At 46.9% G+C, this 20,934-nt stretch overlaps 8 protein-coding genes across 8 annotated transcripts; 3 read left to right on the forward strand and 5 right to left on the reverse strand.

The window, feature by feature from the left end:
• Window positions 1–223: 223 nt before the first annotated feature.
• On the reverse strand, window positions 224–1,599 carry N7469_002525 (fatty acid desaturase; the record flags this gene model as incomplete). Its single annotated transcript, XM_056641445.1, has 3 exons — window positions 224–532; window positions 589–1,451; window positions 1,512–1,599. The coding sequence occupies 3 exons, from the start codon at window positions 1,597–1,599 to the stop codon at window positions 224–226; spliced, it is 1,260 nt and encodes a 419-aa protein (XP_056503939.1).
• Window positions 1,600–3,660: 2,061 nt separating this feature from the next.
• N7469_002526 (uncharacterized protein) lies at window positions 3,661–4,284 on the forward strand (the record flags this gene model as incomplete). Its single annotated transcript, XM_056641446.1, has 3 exons — window positions 3,661–3,949; window positions 4,018–4,122; window positions 4,181–4,284. 3 exons carry the CDS (start codon window positions 3,661–3,663, stop codon window positions 4,282–4,284), a joined length of 498 nt encoding a protein of 165 aa, XP_056503940.1.
• A 217-nt stretch (window positions 4,285–4,501) lies between these two features.
• Window positions 4,502–5,875, reverse strand: N7469_002527 (Rieske [2Fe-2S] domain protein; the record flags this gene model as incomplete). Its single annotated transcript, XM_056641447.1, has 1 exon — window positions 4,502–5,875. One exon carries the CDS (start codon window positions 5,873–5,875, stop codon window positions 4,502–4,504), a length of 1,374 nt encoding a protein of 457 aa, XP_056503941.1.
• A 1,784-nt stretch (window positions 5,876–7,659) lies between these two features.
• On the forward strand, window positions 7,660–9,663 carry N7469_002528 (putative MFS transporter; the record flags this gene model as incomplete). Its single annotated transcript, XM_056641448.1, has 8 exons — window positions 7,660–7,672; window positions 7,802–7,973; window positions 8,056–8,216; window positions 8,285–8,407; window positions 8,475–8,831; window positions 8,893–8,946; window positions 8,998–9,045; window positions 9,110–9,663. 8 exons carry the CDS (start codon window positions 7,660–7,662, stop codon window positions 9,661–9,663), a joined length of 1,482 nt encoding a protein of 493 aa, XP_056503942.1.
• A 1,529-nt stretch (window positions 9,664–11,192) lies between these two features.
• On the forward strand, window positions 11,193–12,803 carry N7469_002529 (DNA-directed RNA polymerase I subunit RPA49; the record flags this gene model as incomplete). Its single annotated transcript, XM_056641449.1, has 3 exons — window positions 11,193–11,340; window positions 11,403–11,734; window positions 11,793–12,803. The coding sequence occupies 3 exons, from the start codon at window positions 11,193–11,195 to the stop codon at window positions 12,801–12,803; spliced, it is 1,491 nt and encodes a 496-aa protein (XP_056503943.1).
• A 499-nt stretch (window positions 12,804–13,302) lies between these two features.
• N7469_002530 (Major facilitator superfamily domain general substrate transporter) lies at window positions 13,303–14,952 on the reverse strand (the record flags this gene model as incomplete). Its single annotated transcript, XM_056641450.1, has 1 exon — window positions 13,303–14,952. The coding sequence occupies one exon, from the start codon at window positions 14,950–14,952 to the stop codon at window positions 13,303–13,305; it is 1,650 nt and encodes a 549-aa protein (XP_056503944.1).
• Window positions 14,953–16,871: 1,919 nt separating this feature from the next.
• Window positions 16,872–17,942, reverse strand: N7469_002531 (uncharacterized protein; the record flags this gene model as incomplete). The annotated part of the gene is made up of 1 exon (XM_056641451.1): window positions 16,872–17,942. One exon carries the CDS (start codon window positions 17,940–17,942, stop codon window positions 16,872–16,874), a length of 1,071 nt encoding a protein of 356 aa, XP_056503945.1.
• A 928-nt stretch (window positions 17,943–18,870) lies between these two features.
• Window positions 18,871–20,852, reverse strand: hemA (5-aminolevulinic acid synthase HemA; the record flags this gene model as incomplete). Its single annotated transcript, XM_056641452.1, has 2 exons — window positions 18,871–20,459; window positions 20,519–20,852. The coding sequence occupies 2 exons, from the start codon at window positions 20,850–20,852 to the stop codon at window positions 18,871–18,873; spliced, it is 1,923 nt and encodes a 640-aa protein (XP_056503946.1).
• Window positions 20,853–20,934: the final 82 nt, after the last annotated feature.

Consider the following 20,934-nt stretch of genomic DNA (forward strand, 5'->3'; position numbering starts at 1 on the left):
AACATTCCGGAGAACCTTCGGCATTTTCAGATCTGTGAAAGATGAGATCTAACTACTCTAAATTTCATCCGTAGATGATGTGAGAGCCTTATACATACGAATAGATGTTTACATTTTGTTTTCTTCTATTTCGTTTATCCCAAATGTAATTGCCCTGGAGTAACTTTTGTAGCGATGAGCCCCGGTGGTTAGATATGATAAATCAATCGACCCAGTACTGATATCAACGGACTTTCTTCTCCTCGGGGCGCGAGAATCGGCGAGTTCGACTGCGCAGCATCTCCGCCCGTTCTTCGAGGGTCATGTTGACCTGGTCGCCGATGGGAATCAGACACTTCGCCAAGTGAATATAATTCTTTCGAAGTAGATTCACGGTAATGAAGATATAGTCCACATTACGGAAGACAAGTGCCCTTTCCTGAGCGTATTGGTCCTTCTGCTTGACAAATGCCACGGGGTGGTCTCTCCAGTGGCGACGTGGGTTCAGGTGATGAGAGGTATGATATCCATCATTGAAAGAAAAGCGGTTACTCTATAAAATAGTCAGTCTCATGAATGAAAAGAGGTAAGCTCAGCTTGAAAACACACCGGAACATCAATAAGAGTGATACTTGAAAGATAGTCCGAATCAGGGTCTGCTTGATCCACAAAGGCATGTTGGCCCCAGTTACCAACCATCAAGCCGCAGCGCATTACGGTGAGCGGAAGAATAAGCACAAAGAGAGTTGCGCGCGCGTTGACATAGTTGTAGAGTAGGTAAATGGTAAGGTAGTTGCTTAGTTCCCAAAAGGCGGCTCTGGAGGCATACTTGGCTTGACCCTTGCGCCAAAAGTAAAGGGGGAGTTCCAGCCAAACAAAGAAAAAGAAGCGGCCGACATAGCAAGCGAAATCGAATGCGCTATCACGGTCATAGAACATGGTTGTGCTCAGATCATTTGCACCATTACCTTCGACGTGGTGGTGTTTGATATGGTGGTAATAGTAGGAATTCCACGTATGTCCCAGCATCGGATCCAGCAAGTATGGGAATAACGTGTCGAAGACCCAAAATTTAGATGACAGCACTCCATTCATGTGGATATGTTGGTGTTTCATCAAGGTGAAGGCACCGCAGCACAGTAATTGCATGGCCCAGTGTAGGATACCATGAATCCAAGAGAAATTATAGTATAAGTAGAATGCGCTGGGCACAAGCGTTGTGAAATAGAGGATCAAATGTGTCAACATCACTACATCTGTCTGATATCTGACAACCCCCCGAGCCCAGTTAATGTATGGTTGTAACACATAACGCTGGATAGGAGCAGGCAGCTTCGCCAGGTCAGGAGTATCCCAGAGCTGGAACACAGTAGGATCAAAGGCAGGATGAGACGCATCATTCATGCCTTGAAGCTTTTCAATCGTCTCCTCAAGACTAAGCTTCTGATCGGCCGATCTTGGCTCAGTTTCGCCTAACGGCAGTTAATATGTGCCGAAAACTTACTCCCATCAAACACTCCCAAGTGACGTACCTTTCGCCGCTGGATCCTCGATAACTGCATCAATCACCAAGCGATCCGCGGTGGTGAGCTGGGGATCCACGTAGGTTGATGGATCCATATTGGAAGACAAGCTGAGCCCAGTGCAGTCCAACGCGAGTGACGTCGATCACGAGAAATCCGAAACACCCGAAATACCATAAACTCCGAAGCGCGCGATATATGGATTTTAGCTACCAGTGCTCTTTGAACAATGCAAGAAATAAAGACAGGACCAGGCCAGTCCTGTCAAACAGTATACTCCATTCGACAACGCGTCGTCAGGGGTGGAAAAGAGTTTTCGTGAGGTTCGAAGTGGGTCCGCACGATTGACGTTTGGCCGCAGCAGTTGAGAATCAGCTAAGAAAAAGTCCTAATATTCGATCTAATCTAGGGCTAGATTCGAGTATAGATTGAAAGTCTGGTCTTTTTTTAGAACCTCGATATTAATTGTAATTTTGAATAATTTTAACTGCTTTTCTTATTCATGTTTACTCGGCGAATTCTTGTGTTACTGCAGACTGCGTCTATTCAGGGGGGTTCTAGGCAGCTCCACAGTTGGAATGAGAGCTTCTGTCTGGCTCGTCCATGTCTCCTGATTCCCCCTTTTGCCCCACGTAAATAAACAGAAATCAGCCATTTCAACTTATTTGTCTATGCACATACAGAAGGATCTGTACAAAGTCCGCGGTGTAAAGATATGGGGACAAAAGATCAATCGAGTATCTTGTTATCAAATACGGAGTATTAGTTAATGTATCACAGAGTGACCGGAAGCCCCGGCAAATCTTCTCAGAATGGAGCTAAACTAGCGTAAAAGATTCCCCTCGTAAAGGCCAAGCAACTAGCCTAACGTAGTAGCCAGATCTCCGATCAACATCTCTTGTCCCATGTTCAATCCATCGATGGCTCCACGAATTGATAAATTTACCAAGTGTATGCATATTAGATCTTCATTGAATTGACGCAGTGCCCGATTTAACTTATCGCCCTTCGAAGGCTTTAGTTCGGCAATTGTCGTTGAGTCGTTGGCTCTGGATACCTATCTTCAGGTTGACCTCGGAAACACTCATCATCGAGTGCTATTGGAAATATATCAAGTATTATTGTACATTGATTAAATCTCATGTTAAGTTGCCGTGCTGGAACACGGCAATCTTTTGCAATGAAGCTGAGCTGAAGCCGAACCAACCGGAGCCAGATACTAGTTGAATACGTATACAACTATATATACCTGTATACCTCATATACAGATGCTGTAACAACACTTGTTATTTGTGAAATAGCAGCCAACAGACTAAGTCTTGGATTATCATCTTTGATAAAAATGTGACTGATGACAGCATGTAGTACCTATTTTGATGCTCGTGAAAAGATCTACACTGCCCTACCATGGGTAAGTCAAATCATGCTACATCATAACTTCCGAGATTCAAGCTGTGCCGTCCACATTCAATTTGATACATCCGCCATATCCTCAAGACCTTCAAATGAGGACCCTACCTGAATTACCTTGCCCGAATCAGCATCCCAAAGGCCTCCCATAAGGCCACTCACTGCTGAGACACGGCAAGCTCCTCCAAGATCGAAATCCAGCTGAGATTCAACTTCTCTTATCCTCTACCGAGATCGCGCATCTTCGGCGCCCCATCCCAGCCCGATGCGGGGGGATCTGCAATTAATCAAACCTCCTGAGTGGCGAAATATGGAGCCCCTCTGTGAAGCTCACCTCAGAGCATCTTGTAAAGGCAAGTTGCTTCTGTCGCTTATGTGTGAAACCCTGGAACAAGCATGGAATATTGGGCCGCCAAGTGTGATATTCCATCCTGCTGGCCTGTTAACACGGTTCACCACTGCCTCGAATCCACATTGCCTGCAATTGTGTTTGGTGCCTTGAGTCCAAGAAGGATGAAGTGCGATCGTCTTTGTACATTGTCTTGCGTGCTTGTTGTATGAGAGATATTTATACAAAACCCACTTTGACTCCGCACGTATAAATAAACCCTTTCTCATCCCCCCAATCCGCCTGAATAGTCTTCAATGCCAACAATCTTCTCAATCTCTACTTAAATCAATCTCAGTGTGCCAATTGTATTCAACTTTTTGAATCTTCCATCACGAATCAAAAGTTACTCGCACCATAATGAAATTTTTCGCATCCCTTGCCCTCTTCGCTGCGACCGTCTCGGCAGGCCCTGTCGCCAGGAGAACTCCCAAGACCTTCAACTTGAAGACTAGCGGCGCTGAGAATGATGCGCATAATGACCTGTACCTTTATTCATACCACACCGGAGCCGGCCTGAGCGATGCCGTGCTCGACAAGAGCAGCGAGAAGGCTGCCAATGTTTCTCTCAACGGCACCGTAGCCACAGTTGACTTGGGAAATGATTTCCCCTGGGCCATTATCGCCAATGGTTACACAAACTATGCCAGTGAGTTTTTGATACACGTCATATCACGCGTGAATCGGATTATTTTCTAACATTCGCTCCCCCAATAGACTGGGATCCTGTTACAATCAATGCTGGTTCTGGCCGCCCAGGCTTCTCTATCAAGGATGGCAAGTTTGTCAGGGAAGCCAAGGACGGATTTGGTGGCTGGTTGGGTGAGTAAAATTCTGATTAATTTACATTCAAACATTTCCACTAACTTTTTTTTTTCAGTCTGCGACTGGTACCACAACGCTCCTCAGTTGTTCTACCTCCATGAGGGTGCCAAGGCTACTATCCCAAGCAGCTGTGACAAGGTGGACCTGAAGCCCGAGTAAACAAAAAAACCCTTTTGAGGCCGAAACTGAATTATGAAGACCATTTCTGAACCAATGTCTATAGAGTCGCGATGAGGGACTTAATTTCTTGCCTGTCATTTTATAATGTCTTGATAAATACCATTCACAAATTACCAGAATTGCTATGCAACGGGCTTTTATTGGCTCGACTTGAAACTCATTTCTTTTCATATTTCATCATGAAACGGGGAAGTCATTAAATAGCAGCGACTCCAGCGCCAGTTGTCGGGGTATCTTCATAATAGCGGCGGTCCATGCCTGCTTGCAAACGAGCCTCCTCATTAAATGGTCCGCGAATGGCACCACGGAAGTGTTTCTGAACGTTGGCCCGAAATACTTGAACGGGATCGGTACCTTCTTGATCACAAATCCAAGTAAGCCATCGGTGACCCGTAGTGACATGTGTAATTTCATCGTTATGAATAACCTCCAGCGCTTGTACGCTCTCGCCATCACCAGCAACGCGAAACTTCTGAATAGTCATAGGATTCACATCCAAACCACGAGCTTCATGAACCAATGCAATGATACTAATTCTAGACCGAAGATCATGCGCAGTCTCAAGAGCAGATTGCCAAAGACTGTGATGCACCGGCAGAGCACCGAAATAAGAACCCATTTCCTCGATCCGAGTGCGAAGTAGAGAGAAGTGCTTCGCCTCATCACTTGCGACTTTCAACCAGTCATGGAAGAAAGCCCGTGGTAACTCTTGTGAGGTTCCCTCCGTTTGAAAAGTCGCGAAGCGAACGCAGATATCAATGGCCAGGTCGATGGCCCATAGTTCAATGTTGGCCAGGGCGTGGAGCATGGCTATCCTGCTCTTCAGCGTACCTCCCTTTCCAGTACGAGGCATAGCACCAGGTTCGACTTCGACCATTTTCTCGCGTGGAGGGTGTTCCGGTGCAGGAAGTTTACCACGTCCAAGTTCCATCGGATTACCACCCGCCTCTCGACCCGTGAAGATAGTGAATAAATGGGTCGTAAGTTCAATCTTGTGCTCAGGATTAGCAGTGTTCAAGATATGAACTGCCCAATCGCAGAATGTTGCCTTCTCATCCAGATAATGAGCTGCGCCCGGATCCTCAGGGACAAAGATAGGTGTCTCCTGTTTATCAGATTTCTCCGGTTTGGGCACTTTACTCGATGGATTCGAGTGCTTTAATTTGACCTTTTCACTGACAGGCTCGATTTTCCTGAGACTGACACTTTCACCGTTTTCGACGGGGAAATCGAGTAATACAGATCCATTTCGAACGTCAACGGGGAAAGTACACGCCTTGATACCAACGCTCGATTCACCCGTTTCAACATTGAAATCGTATGCATGCCACGGACAAGAAACAACATATGCAGAATCTTCAATGTCCACGCTTGAATCTGCCATCGGACCTCCTGCATGTGGACATTCGGCCTCCATAGAGAAATAAGACCATCCTTGAGCTTCGTTGGGCTTTGAACAAGCCGGGTCGATAGCTGGAAGACGAAAGAGCACGAGTCGCTTCCCCGTGGATAAATGAATCACATAGCGAGCCTGCACAAAGTCCGATAACGGACCACAGTTGACTAGCATTGTGAATTTAATGCTATTTTGTGGCTGCTTAGTGGACGTGGCTGAAAAAGGTTGCCGGTGATGTTTGCTTCAAAATCTCAAACAGCACGTGACTACTCCACCAGTGGCGAGGAAGAAACACGACTGACATTGTATGATGAGAATACTGTGCAGAAGATGTGAGAAATGCCGAATAAGTCTAGCATCGGACCTCAGCGATGCGCGAGCTTATTGATTTCCAAAGATAATTTTTTTCCGCTGGTTTCTTGCTTTTCTAAGAGTTTGGTATTGACATACCATATTGTAGTATAAAGACCGAAGAACATAAGAAAATGGCCACGCACTTATTATTTGGCGATCTTTGCTGCGAATATACTCAGCAGCACCTTTCAATGACCCGCCAGACACATCCCAAGGCTATCTTGAATCATTTAGTTACATATATAGTATACTATCCCGAAATGGCAATTGTACTAATTATGTACCAGGTAAGCCTCATCAAATTCGGAATTCAAAAGCTCCGAGTCGCTTAGATACCTCTCTGACTAGATAGCAGATAAGTGACATAAACAGCAAAGATTTTGGTAAGGTGTCTATATGAAGGCTGAAAATGACCAGGTCATTGCATATTTCGACCTTAACTATGTACTATGATGTATGCAATTACAGAAGACTGCACCTTGTTTTTCACGGCATTGTGGAGAATGAAGTCCAATGGCCATGCTAAACCTTGGAAGATCAGCGATCGATTCAATCGCATAGGGTCCACTGTCTCGAAAATTCGTCAATAGAGGCTCCATATAGTGGTTCTGAACAGCTAGGGTGGTTCTATATACAAGCGAATCAGCGAGTGGTCGATATCTCGAGATTTAATACCTATTAAACTTAGTACTGTAAGCAAGCTGGACTGAAGCTGTTTGCCGGGATGTTTACATAGTAGTTGCACAAACTTACAATAACCAATACATGCTCAATATGTAACCTATATGTAGCACAGTAGTACCCATACAACCAATTAAAATGAACGATTCAGTACAAACCAGGTATGCTCGAGCCAAGCAAATGGCTGCTTACCCCTTAGTAATCGTCGCCATTGGAGCCGAGGAGCTAGCAAAACCCCCCCTTTCGAAGGCCAAGCGGAGCCAAATTTGCGGGGGAGACAAAAGAGTCCGGTTTTACGGAGATCTATCAATTGGGTAAATGTACAATTGTCTCCCGCCATTGAGTTAGGGAAATGCTTGTTGAGTATACACAGACGACCCTTAATTCGGCTGATTTCAATAAATCACACAAAAAAGTAATCCGCCATGCAGCTGTCAGCGAGGAAGAATCTGCAAGATCTACTCGCTCATCAGTCCGAGATCGGGCATAAAGCGGATTCTTGTGGGTCGGCAATGGTAGAGTCGCAATGGGAGAGGATGGAGTAGTCCCCGAGCTAAAAAGATGTCCTCGTGAGTCAGTCTCAATAATTCCACTTAATTCCTCGGTCGTTGCTGGTTTTCTTTCTTTTCTTCTCTTCTCTTCTCTTCTCTTCATCTCCTTTCAATCCTCTTCCCACTGCCTTCTCGTGTTCTGGTGGGTATCTCGGTGCAAGGGACGTGGTATACAAATCTACTTTTTGCGCAGTCTCGAACACAACCCGCGCATCACATCCCTGCATTCCGCAGTGATCAGCACCAGAGCATCCGAAAGCCGAGCTTTTCTTTTTCTCTTTCTCCCCATCTTTTCACTTGCGTCTTCCTATTCTTGGCAAATATCTCTCCCTTCCTTGCAAGCTCGCTTTTTAATAGCGGCAGCATCCAATCATGGGATTCCCTGGTAAGTCAAACAGTGTACATACAATACAGGAGTCGATCGCAAATTCCGCGCCCCCAACGCGCATACACTTTCTTTCGCGTGGCATTGGCTTTGCGGGGATCTGACTGACCGCTTCATTATCCGTAATAGATGTCAAAGCAGAAGGTGATGGCCATAGTCCTGCCCTCAGCCAAGAGAATTATAACCCCGATCATGATCTCCCTCCCCTCGTCAACACCACCGAGCGCAAGCTCATGGCCAAGATTGATTGGCATGTTTTGCCTTGTATCTGTGTGCTGTATTTGCTTGCTTTCCTAGATCGGTAGGTGATCCCTGCCTGCGAGCCGGCACGCAAAGTAAAGCTTTGCGACAAATGTCATACTAATTCTGTTTCCTTCGTATAGTGTGAATATTAGTAACGCCGCGATTCTGGGATTAAAGAAGGAGTTGGATATTGAGACGGGAAACAAGTACAACACCGCATTGACGATCTTCTTCGTTCCTTATATTATCGCCGAAATCCCATCGAACATTTTGCTAAAGAAGCTCAAGCCTCATGTTTGGCGTATGTCTCTCTATTGTGTCCCCGTCAGTCTGAATTAAAGATGGAAGAGCTGACGCGATTCAATTCAGTGACCTTTTGCATGTTCATGTTCGGCGTGGTCATGATTTGCCAGGGCTTCGTCGCAAATTGGGGTGGATTGATGACTACTCGGTTTTTCTTGGGCCTGTTCGAGGCCGGCATGTTTCCAGGATGTGAGTAAATACGGACAACAATGAGATGGAGGACGAGAGACTAACGAATCGCGGCTTCTAATTACAGGCTTTTATTTGCTCGGAATGTGGTATACTAGGACAGAAGCTCAAAAGAGATTTAGCTTCTTCTTTAGCTCAACGACCCTGGCAGGCGCCTTCGGTGGTCTTCTTGCCTACGGTATCGCTCAGATGGATGGTGTCCGCGGTTATATGGGTTGGCGTTGGGTCTTCATCATTGAGGGAGTGATCACTTCAGTTGTTGCTATCATTCTCTTCCCCCTCATGTCTGATTTCCCCGAGGAGGTCAAGTGGTTGACAGACGAGGAGCGAGAATTTGTTCGCGCAAAGTTGGCTAGAGATGTGGGCAAATCCGCTCATCATGCGAAACTAGGATTGAAAGAAGTGCTAGACGTCTTCAAGGACTGTAAGTCAATTTCCCAGACCTTTGGTCACCAACAATTGTGCATGGGCTTACAATTCTACAGGGAAGGTTATTATTGGCGGTTTCATGTATTTCGGCCTCATCGTTCCAGCATATGGTTGGTCGTCCAAGTTCTATCAAATCGGATGAACATGTCTAATGTATCTAGGTTATGCTTACTTCGCTCCGACTATTATTCAGTCTTTTGGCTATGACTGTATGTTCAGAGTCTTCATCTTTCCCACTCTTTACCCTCTTCCGTACTAAGTCTTGTTTTCTAGCCGTCAAAACCCAGCTCTACTCCATTCCACCATGGGCAGCGGCTTTTGGGTTCTCAATGGTTGTTGCTTTCTGCTCTGACCGTCTGCGCCATCGTTTTGTCTTTGTATTGATCCCAATTGCAATTGCAATTACTGGTTTCAGTATGTTGCTCGGAATTCACGATAAATATCATGTCGAATACGGCGCCCTGTTCCTGGTGACATCTGGTGCATACAGTGCCATGCCAGTCATTGTGTGTTGGTTTGCCATGAATTTGGGAGGTCATCATCGTCGCAGCGTCGGTACTGCCTGGCAAGTTGGTTTTGGCAATATCGGCGGTATCATTTCGACATTCGCCTTTGCCACTGACAAGGGAACGTTTACCACTGGATACAGTATCTCTGTGGCATTTTGTGGAGTCTCAATCATTGCATGCACCATTTACTTCGTGGCACTCATCTTTCATAACCGTAAAAAGGATGAGATTGCCGCAAACCAAGACCCGAACGCTATTTCGGATACAGAAGAAGAGATGCTGGGTGATCTGGCACCGAACTATCGGTACACATATTAAAACACAAGAGCTCGGTTTGAAGGAGCTTTGAACCACTGGATATGGTTCCAAGGAAATAGAATTTCCCGATTTGGAGGACGGAGACGTCGATGACCTATACCCAAAGCTTCGATGATTGTTACTACGCTACCTACGAATACATAGCATACTACTAGGGCTCGGATCAAACGTTGAGCTATCTAATCAGTGAAGATACGCACATAATATCATTTTCATGCATCCACATTCAAATTTTTATTTTTTTTTTCTCTCTCAACTTTTTAATAAAATACAGCTCAATTCTGTTGTGGCCAGAAGTGAACCCTAGTTTTCGTTCACCTTCTGTCACGTGCGGTATACATCATGTATTCCAAAAGCGGCTAGCGCCACTCGCTTAGCGAATCCGCCGCCCACTTCAAATGCGCGGGCCGCTGCACTTTCGTCTTTCTTTCAACCATCTCTCCTCATCCTCGCAGAAGTGAGTTGCCACCATTCCAAACCTTGGATCAACGGAAAAGTGATCCCGTTCGAACATGCATTGCTAACCTTTACTTCCCAGATCTACGAAGATGAGAGCTAAGTGGAGAAAGAAGCGCGTTCGTCGTCTCAAGCGCAAGCGCAGAAAGATGCGCGCGAGATCGTAAGTTATTCTGTTCAGTCAAGAGCTCCATGATAGCTCTTGCAATGGCGTAATTTTGGAATAGATGAAGCTGACAATGACATCAGCAAATAAACTACTCGCCCCTCCCATCTCAGCTCCTCATGTCGAGGCTCATGTTTGAACGCTGAACACGACAACTGATGAATCGATGATACGACTTCTTTCTCGTTTTTTATCGTGCCACGCCTCTCACTCATACGAGTTACATGTCCGGACTTGATTTCCGCCGCCACCCCAGACGAAATCACAGCTCAACTGATGGAATTCGCCGTTCAAACAATCTATCCGTTTCCTCTTATTCTTTCAATCCCTTCGGATTCATTCAACGTCGGTTGGTCTGCTGCCAGACATGGTTATTTTACTCGGAGAGGCTCCTGTGTGTTCAGGTAGAGGGTTGATGGACTAGCCCGTGTCGGACTAGTTGTTGAGCAACGGCACTTGAGGTGCCTGGTCAATCTAAATCGTTCATGGAACTTGTTCCTTATGATCGATCCTATGTTGAGGTACTTCCGAGAGTTTTTCCGCACAAAAACCAAAAATGGACCAAGCTCGGAGGTCCTTGGTATCGATAGCTATGCTTGCCGATAATCGATGACTTTACGAGCACTCTTTCGCTTGACATTGTAAATTGTAATCCTGTAGACGTGTAAATCGTGAACCTCCCCTACAATTAGTGACAGAGTATTCAATGCACGACCTTTACGTAGACTGCTCAATAGCCATCTTCACTCTTCTCGAAATTCCCCATCTTGTGTGCGGCTTCTTCACCGCCTGCCCGATAAAAGCCGCTAGGAATTTTTTCTGCCGACAACTTTTTGACATTTTGATATCACTTCAATTCCACGATCTTTCAAGCTTCATTGGAGATCACTGGTAGTCGCAGTCTACCATGCCTTCCGACAAGACAGAAAAGAAGCGCAAGCGCGCATCTGATCGTCATGAACGTCCCACCAAAAAGCCTGCACTCGAGCTGCAAGCCCTTCCCCCGCTGAAAGCTAGCTTAGTTGAAGATAAGAGCGAGCTTGCGCCGGTTATAGGTGAGTTGAATCGCATTGAAAATTGCGCAGAGACATTTTGCTAATATAGAATTTGCGTCTAGCTACTACCCCCGGTGTTCAGAACGCTAAAAAACTCCGCTGGAACGCCTATATCAAAACCCGTGACAATGTCTCCAAGTCCGCCACAGCCACCCGTAACCCTGGCATTGTCTCTTCAGAAATGTTGCTGCAGTCTTCTGAGCATGAGAAAATGGATTTCGTTGGCCGTGAGGGAACCGGTGAAGATGCCGACTCCCAGTTGAAGCACTACGTTGCTGTCGTGGATCCTGAGCGCAAGACCTGGCAGATCGTAGAGGCCCGTCGTGTGACTCTACGTGGCGCTATTCGCACCAGCAAAGCATCTGAAGAGGACTCGGAGTCAGAGGAAGAGAATGTATGTGTCTTACTACAATATCCGGGGCCAAAAGCAGTCAAGCTAACAAGGACAATAGAACACAATGCGCTCGCAACGCACAGCTCTCACCAACACCTTCGGTACCAAGCAATCCCGCAAGGCCGTGCAGTCCATGGCCGAGAACGCCCAGCTCTCGAGTGCTCCAGCTGGCACTGTCACCGAAGCCGGTGCCGCCCTCATTTCCTCATTACCCGCCGATGCTGCCACTGGAGCGGCCAAGGCCATCGACGTACAAGCCGCTGTACAAGCAGCCAAGCCCTTGCCTACACCCGACCTTACCGCTGCTCACCCATCCGATGTCTATCCTATCGAGAACCTGGTCCCTGGTGGCCACTCTACTTTGCGTTTGTTGACTGGCGTCGACGAGTGGAAGCAGCAGGTGGACGCCGGAGTTGCCGTCACCACTGTCTCCCGATATGTTTCGAACCGCGTCACTGCAGTTGGAAATTCCGATAACTCAACACACCTGCAAATCCTTCGATTCATCCAGCTGCTCCTCGAATTCGCCCGCTCACTCAAGGGCGCCGGACGCACCGCAGGCTCCGGTCCTAACAGCAAGCGTCTGCCTCCGCGTGACGAATTGCGTAAAATCCTCTCCAACACATCAGGATCCAAGGCCGGTAGCGAAGAAGAGTCAACAACCGAACTCCTGCCAGACTCCGTCGTTGATAACGTTCGTCGCCGTTTTGCTCCTAACGGTGGTTTCCTGAGCAAGCACGATTTGACTCTTCTCCACACCACCATCTGCGCTCTTTCACTGCATATTCCCCCTCAACCAGCTCAAGATGGTGGATCCAGCTCTCTGGGAGGCAACTCTCCCAACGAACTGGCCACCGACCCTGCCGATCTCCGCGATGATCTGCGTCTTGACTCGAACACTATCCAGCAGTACTTCCGCGAACTGGGCTGCCGCATTGATCGGCCTCGTGAGACGGAGTTCAAGAAGTGGAATATCAAAGGTGGTCGTGCCGAAGCCCATGCGCGTCGCGTTGCTCGTCTTAAGATTCCTCTTGAATTCCCCAAGGTTTCCCGCGGTGGTAAGAAATAAATTTGACGCCCGGGTGTCTTTTGTCTGTTGTGTAGCGGATGCCTCGGCTTGGTTCGGTGGCTTGCAATTTTCATGTCTTGTGATATATCCGGCGTTTAGACTGTTGAGGTTGTTCAATTGTTTCTATATGAATAAAATTTTCTTACATACTTATATGGAGTCCTGCTAAGACCAAAACATTCCTGAGTCTCCCACGTGTACTTCAATATTTGAGATTTAAGGATGAAGATTTTTAAACTAAATACCATATACCTATTAAAGTACTCATCTATTTAGGTAGCACTATTACTATCAATGAATTACTATAGTACCTCAAGTAGGAGTAGTTGAGCTTTCAGGCGTTGGCATGATATGTGACTCAAAAGCAACTCAAAGATCATATTATGCAAAAGAAGATGGTATAGACTATTCATCGCTCATTATAAATTTGATTGACATCTGTAAATCCACCCATACGTGAATTTAAAAGAATGTTATACAAGTCTGTGAACCCCAAGATCTAAGCATTCTCAGAAATCGATCTAAACTGACTGCGTCTCCTTTCAGTATGCATCTCCCGATCCGCAGCAAGTTGTTGCGCAAACTTGCTCTTCTTGCGAATCTCAGGACCCTTCCAATAAAACACATAAATAGGAATGAGAACCAGGAAACCAATGCAGCCCAGAATCGTACTCGCCCATTGTAGATGGTACTTGTTACCAATATTGGTGTACATGGGCGTGGAGTACATTGTCGCGATACCAGCGAGAAAATCACGAGCGAAACCATTACCTCCTGTTGCAGAAGCAGAGTAAGGGCCGTAGGCAGCAACCATGTAGTCTATCGTTGCCATATAGATGGCGTAATTGGCCATGGCAATCAAGCAACTGAAGATAAGAGGTGCAATCCAGGGGATAGGAGGGCCCATCGTAGTCCACGCGAAACCAATTAAACCAATTGGCTCTAAGGGCGCAATGAAGAGAAGTAGAAGTAGACGTCTCTCGGCAAATCGACTAGCAGCACCTTCTTTGGCGCGTAGCTGGATCTGGCGATAGATGTCGGGTAAGAAGATCAAGTATGCGATGATATAACCGATCAAAATCGAACCAAAGGTCATTCCAATGGCTAAAGTGGACATATTCCACTGTTCGAAGACCAGAGTGAATGATTCGGTGAAAACGAAGATCAACGCATCCGAGAAACCGGAGAGCAGAGACAGGAATAAGACGATCGGTTCAAGTAGAAACATCTCGAATGGTCGACGCCATAAAGCGAGAACTTCGTGAAAGTCCAGGCGGGGACTCTTCAATTCATTCGGACCATAGACTTCCCCTTCACCAGCCTTACGACGACGTTTTGCTTCTTTATCGACCAGAATCGTGGCACGGGTCTCAGGGACTAAAAAGAAATGTAGGGCTTGTGTGACACCACCGAAGATCAACTGAACCCAGAAAACCCAAGGCCAGGAAAGATATTGTCCAATAATACCACCAAAGAAAGGACCGATAGTTGATCCTCCCACTGAAGAAAGCACCACGTATGCGACCGCAAAGCCCTGGTTATCTGGTTCCCACATATCGGCCGTCATGCCCAGAGTGACAGAACCACCAGCTGAACTCAAACCTCCCAGAACACGACACACGACCATAGTGCCAAAATTCGGTGCCAATGCACAAGGGATCTGCCAGATATTCACCAGGAACAATGAGAGCTGCATGATAGGCCATCGTCCAAACTCCTCCGACCACGGCGCCCAAAGTTCACATCCAAACGCATATGCAACGAGGAACACGCATTGTCCGACTCGAGCCGCTTGTTCGCTAATACCGAATTCTTCAGTCATGCCGGTGACAGCGCTGGCGTAGACGCCAGTATTGAAGTTCATAGACATCTGCACGACGAAGATCACGGAGATAATGACCCATTTCTTCCATGTGGGAAAGCAAAAGCCGAGTTTGTCGTAACATTCATCCTCCGTCAGTTCCTGTTTACCAGATCTTTCAACCTTGGGACTATCAGTCTGGCTACTCTTTTCTGATTGCGAGGCATGTTCGGCGTGGCTATCGTCTCCGCGCGCGACTTTCTTCGACCCATCTGGTTTCGTACTCGATTCGTCTGCTTTATTCTCCTCCCGCTTCTCGGAGAGCGAGAGATCGTCGGGTATAGCCATGTGGCACGGGGAAATTTATTGTAATAAATAGCTCATATAAGGATAGTATTTAAGAGATAGTATCGTTGAGGCGAGAACTATAAAGTGGAGTATGGGGAAGTTGGGGGGATATGTACCATCCACTAGGTAGTGGATTCAATCGTTTACCCCTGGGGGAAATGGAGACAGAAAGGTAATAAAATAAAATCCCGGGACCATGCGACCATACGAAGAGATTTATATGCAACTCAAAAGAGACTCGGACATTCGAGTGGAACCGGGCACTTCCAGATCAATGCGTATGCGACTTTCCTACTTGGATCAACCGAACCAGACAAATAACAGGATACAGTATGATAATGTCAATCGGTCAGACTCCGTCGGCCGCGAAGTCATAAGATTCGTCCATTACAACAGGAACAATCTCCATCATTACAGTATGTAATTCCCCAAACATCCAGTGGTGAATGGTTCAGCCCCAGGTTCTGAGCCGAAAGAGCATCAAAACCTGTTCTATCTCCACCTTTCGACGGGGATTGTCGGCAACCCGACTACGACGTCATATCAGACCGGACTACGTCAATCAAAGACGAACTTTTTCTCCACCAATTTGTGTTCAGGACACTCAAGGCGCAGGGTAGATTTGACTATCACAACCAATACTGGATATGCATGGATGTGAGCGGGTCGTTGGATGGGGGCTAGAGTGAATTTTGAAGTCCAATGTTGTCATACTACATAGTGCTTTGTACTCCGTGCATACATACATACAGTAAGTACATACTGTACAGTTTGAACATTGCTAGAAAACCAATCATAATTTTCAAATAGAATAAGTCAAGAACCTTCCATTTCAAGAGTCTAATCAGACCACGTTTCCCTATTTTCCCGCGGTTTCTACAATAGACTCCACTCATACGGAGTACATTTACACAAAGTCTAGGAACTATCAGTAAAGTATACGACAGCCACCCATCTAATCCAAAGGTACAAGAAATCACCAAGAACCAGAAGTACCACGCAACTAAAGCTTGCGCAACTTATCAACTACAGTACAAGCATTAGGGGCCGAAGAGGTATACCCTCTTGAACCAATTGCCACCATCTTGGCGATATCTCGGCGGTGCACAAACCGGTTCATTGGCTCGGCCACAGACGTAAACCCATCCATGGTTTAAGACCAATGTCAGTGGCCAGATTTGCATATCTCCGGGCTATGCGCGCTTATGAATAGTACAGTAGTTACAGTACTATGTATCAAGTCCCGACATTCAACCCTATAAGGGCTCTTCTTGCACTACAGTATTCCTTATCTCTCCGAGTATCCGGTCACGAGAATCATGAATTATAGCGGTTCGTTGTCGTGATGAGGTTCAGGAGATACCATGTATCTCTTCGATGCTGTGATTCCTTTTACTTTCTCAAAACATAGTATATACTAAAAAGGTGGTTTCCTAGGCGTAAGGCATTCAGACATTTTGGCATAGACTTGGATATCTCGGACAAAAATGCACCAGTATGATTGAAACTTTCGAGTTGAAGGGAACTAACATTCTAGTCTAGCTTGAACCTCTCTACCACCTACTGAGAAGTGTAGTATAGTATTTAACCACTTGCACATAGTAAATCTTGAGAAGTTTCTTGGATCCTTTTTGAAACACACTTGTCCAGTACTAGAATTGTACAACATATTACCCTGTTCCCTTTCCCTGAATCGAGTCGATCTGGTTCAACATATCAAACAAGTCCAAAGTCTTTTCTTTATCCGCAGAGATTTTCCTGGCTCCTTAGTGTGAGAAATGGGGTGAAGAGCAAACGAAGATAAACAAAACAAGCTCTCTATTCAATTGGATATCCTAAATACACAAGCCTTGAAAGCACCAAACAAATGCCAAAAGTGCCAAAAAAAAAAGCCCCAATTATCCTCAAAAAAAATTTAATTAATTACCCTGACCTCGAATAGGAACCATAGCCCTCCTAACATACTTATAACAAACAGTCTTAAGTCTCTTCGGAAAACCCGCAGGAGAAGATCTCATAGACAATTTCCGATGTAAGCGCGACGCATCAAAACTATCCTTTCGAACCGTCTCCCCGGCCGGCGCCGTTACACTCGCAGAGACCGCAGCACCACAAGTAGTATCTTGATTGGAGCGTGTTTGAACGGCGGTAGCTTCACTCTGTGTATCTTCCGTGGTGGGAGATACGGTACTTTGAGTCTGGGGTCGAGGAACATGAGTCATCACTCTCTGTAGAGGGATTTCCTCTAATTCTGATTCATGGCATGGTAATGGTAATGTTCGGAGTGCAGCGGTGATTCGATCATGCATGGCTTGATCTTGAATGATTGAAACGGGAGGTGGTGACGGTGTATCATTATCATCTTTCGAGATAGGTTCTTCCTTTTCAGATTCGATTTTGATCTTGATTGAATTTTCCTCTTTGATTGAAGTCTTTGGGTTCGAGTTCGAGTTCGGGTGTGGATCCGGATTTTTCTCGGTAGAGACGGTTTGTTGGAAACTAGTCGTTCTCGCAACGGCTTCTAGTTCATCATCGTCCAACTCTGCATCTGACCCCGAGCAATATTCATAATATTCATCCTCCGTATCTTCCTCCGATTCCTCCCAATCCGAATCCTCTTCCTCATCTTCATCATCATAGTCACCCGTCAAAAGTTCCCCTAACCCCGGAGCAACAGTATCCCGAACAATCTCGCCAGCGTGTGATATCTTCGACGGCGGACAATACTCCTTCGCCTTATCATCCAACGTCGCAGTCGCAACCTGTAAATCCAACAACGAAGAAGCTGTATTTTGCATATTCAAACTATGAACCGCACGATAAGCCTGCGAAACAAGTTCTCGTACATAATCAGCCGAGGCATGATGATCGGGATTATTTGCGGCATGAGCGTAGATCTTAGCGCAGTGTAATTCAAAGACTTCAGCTAATTGAAAAGCATTTTTGAAATTCGCGTCAATTGACGTATGTTCTGGCCACGAGCTTGCCATTTTTGAGTTTTGTGTTGATGTTGTTGGAAGGGTTGTTGAAGGTGAAGGTGTGGAAATTGTGGAAGACGCGTTGGGGAGGAACAGACGCGTTAAGTACTTTCCGGCGTGTTCGTCCAAGGGGGGGTTTCCTTGACTGTTTGCGCGTCACCAGGTATGCACCACCTACGCATTTTGGTCTTGATTTCTTCATTCTTGAATTTAATTAATTTCAAGATTGAATGGAGTCGGTGTTTGATGAGGCATTTATTGAGGTTTCGGTATTTTGAACAGCAATAATCACCCACATATCACTCTATGTATACCTATACTATGTGTACAATATTCAATATAAAAGTGCTCGGAGTAATTAGCTCGCAGTCTTTAGATTTAGCCCAGGTCTACTTCATGCTCAAGTAGTTCTTTTTTTTTTTTACAGAAAATGGAAACACTTGTGAAGTTAAATGGTTGGTGGGCTACAACTCCCATCAAGAGCCACATTTACATCTACAAAGATCAGAAATTGCCCCCGAAACTTGTATATCATTGACACAAGACGAATCTATCTATCGACGGAAAATCCACCATAAAACACGAATGAAAACCGTATTCATACATTCACACGTTATGGCAGATCAAATGAGAGTAGCCAAAGACAAATTCTTGAAGGGGAACAAAAAAAAAGGCAAAAAAAAAAAGTTTGTTCAGGAAGTTCAACCCGAGATATATGATCATGAACAAGGTCATGCCATGTATTATAATAATCAAATGGTATGTAGATTAGATGTAAGAATAGACATCACATCAACCAATGCAAACGAACGGACGGGATATTGGCAATATTAAGACCCCAGGGATATCCCTAAATCCTGTTCGCCCCTCCAGACCTCCCAAACAAGACTAAAGACGAGCAAACAGTCTAGGGCATGGTAACTGAATACCAACACTCTCCTTAAGCGGCAACGCCAACGGGAGTAGAGCCGATTGGCGAGTGGGCGCTGCCAAGAGGAGTCCCGGTCTTCATGGGAGGTACAGCAGAAGCTTGAGTCTCGGCAGCATCTAGCTCACGAGAGATTGCGGTTTCAAGGGACTCAACAGCCGCAAAGCCAAGCTGAGAATCCTCCCAGATAGGTTGGTTAGCGGCTTCGGCGCCCTCAACGCCAACGCCGACAAATCCACCCATCTTCTCCCAGTCGCTGGCACGCTTGAGACCCAGATCGTTCCAGACGGCCTGTACGGCTTGGACGAGGTGGTCGCGAAGCGGCTTGATGTGACCGGGGGTTGGGGTGATACGCAGACGCTCCTCACCCCGGGGGACAGTGGGGTAATTGATAGCTTGGACATAGATGCCGTGCTCCTCGAGGAGCTTGTCAGAGGCTTGCTTGGCGAGTTCGGCATCACCAACGAGCAGAGGCACAATGTGAGACGGGTTCGGGATAACGGGAATATCGAGGGCCTTCAAGGAGGACTTGACAGCACGGGTGTGAAGCTGCTGCAGAACCCGGTCACGCGGTTGCTCGGATTGGTACTGGATAGCGGCATCGGCACCAGCCATGGTTGCTGGTGGCAGGGAAGTGGTGAAAATGAAACCCGGTGCCAGCGAGCGGATGGTATCAACGAGGGCGTGGGAACCGGCAATATATCCACCAACACAACCATAGGCTTTACCCAGAGTTCCAGTAATTATATCAATACGGTCCATGACGGTGCCCTTGGTGCTCTTGGGGGCACTGGTGTCCTGCGAAGCATAGATGTCGTAGTCGAGGTGCTCCGCGACACCAGCTCCGTGGGGACCGTACATTCCGACGGCATGAACTTCGTCCAGGAAAGTGATGGCGCCGTACTTGTCAGCGAGGTCACAGATCTTCTCAATGGGTGCAATAGATCCGCACATGCTGTACACAGACTCAAACGCAATGATCTTAGGAACATTGAGGGGCAGAGAAGCGAGCTTGGCTTCCAAATCTTCCAAGTCGTTATGTTTGAAAACCATCTTCGCCGCGCCGGAGTGGCGAATGCCCTGAATCATAGATGCGTGATTCAGACTATCCGACAAAATCACACAGTTGGGCATCTTGCTGCCGAGAGTCGCGAGGGTGGCGTCATTGGCAACGAAGCAGGAACTGAAGACCAGGGCGGACTCCTTTCCATGCAGCTTCGCTAGAGTATCCTCGAGCTGAACAGCATGCTTATTATGACCGGAGATATTGCGAGTACCACCAGCACCAGCACCATAGGTATCAAGAGTACGGTGCATAGATTCCAGTACCTTCGGGTTACGACCCATACCAAGGTAATCATTAGAACACCACACAGTCACGCGCTCCTCAGCCGAAGCGGTGTGGGCACGAGGAAACTCCTTGGCGAGACGATTGATGTTGTTGAAGTAGCGGTACGACTTGTCCTTGTGCTTCTTCTCGAGCTCGTTGTTGTAGAATGCGTTATAATCGAATCGAGAAGTGGTCGGAGACTCATGGCGGGGCTCGCGGGCTGCGGCCTCCGCGGCGGGGTTAGGACGAAGGTGGGCAAGATTAGGGTGAGCTGAAAAATCAATTAGCACATAATGTCCAATTCCAAACTGAATATGAGCGAAAACTCACCCTGCTCATTCTTCTTGTAGGTTCCCGGGGCCGCGCTAGCGGGGTGACCACCAGTAGTATGCAATGCGCGCTTGCCCGTTGGCGCCAGGAATGGCTTCACGGCAGAGACACCAGCGGCGGAAGAAGTAAAACGCTTAGCACTACCAAGACGAGCACTCTGCACCGCAAGAGCCTTGCTCATGACGGGGCAACGGCGTGCCAGAACCTGAAGGTTGGACATGGTACCGCCGCCAGTGCTGGGGCGGGTGGCCGTGGAAAGGGTGCGTAGTGTGGCGGGCGCAGTGCGCTTGAGGAAGGGGCACATAGAACGGGACTGCTGGAGCATGGCCTCCATGGTGAAAATCGAATTGAACCAAAACCACGACGTGTGTATGTTCGGGTGTGGAAAGGAGAGAGAAATGAGACGGCGTCCAGAC

The sequence above is a fragment of the Penicillium citrinum genome (genome assembly GCF_028827155.1).
Source record: "Penicillium citrinum strain IBT 23319 chromosome Unknown utg000002l:1.0-3833315.0:1.0-3834789.0, whole genome shotgun sequence".
NCBI classification, from domain to species: domain Eukaryota; kingdom Fungi; phylum Ascomycota; class Eurotiomycetes; order Eurotiales; family Aspergillaceae; genus Penicillium; species Penicillium citrinum.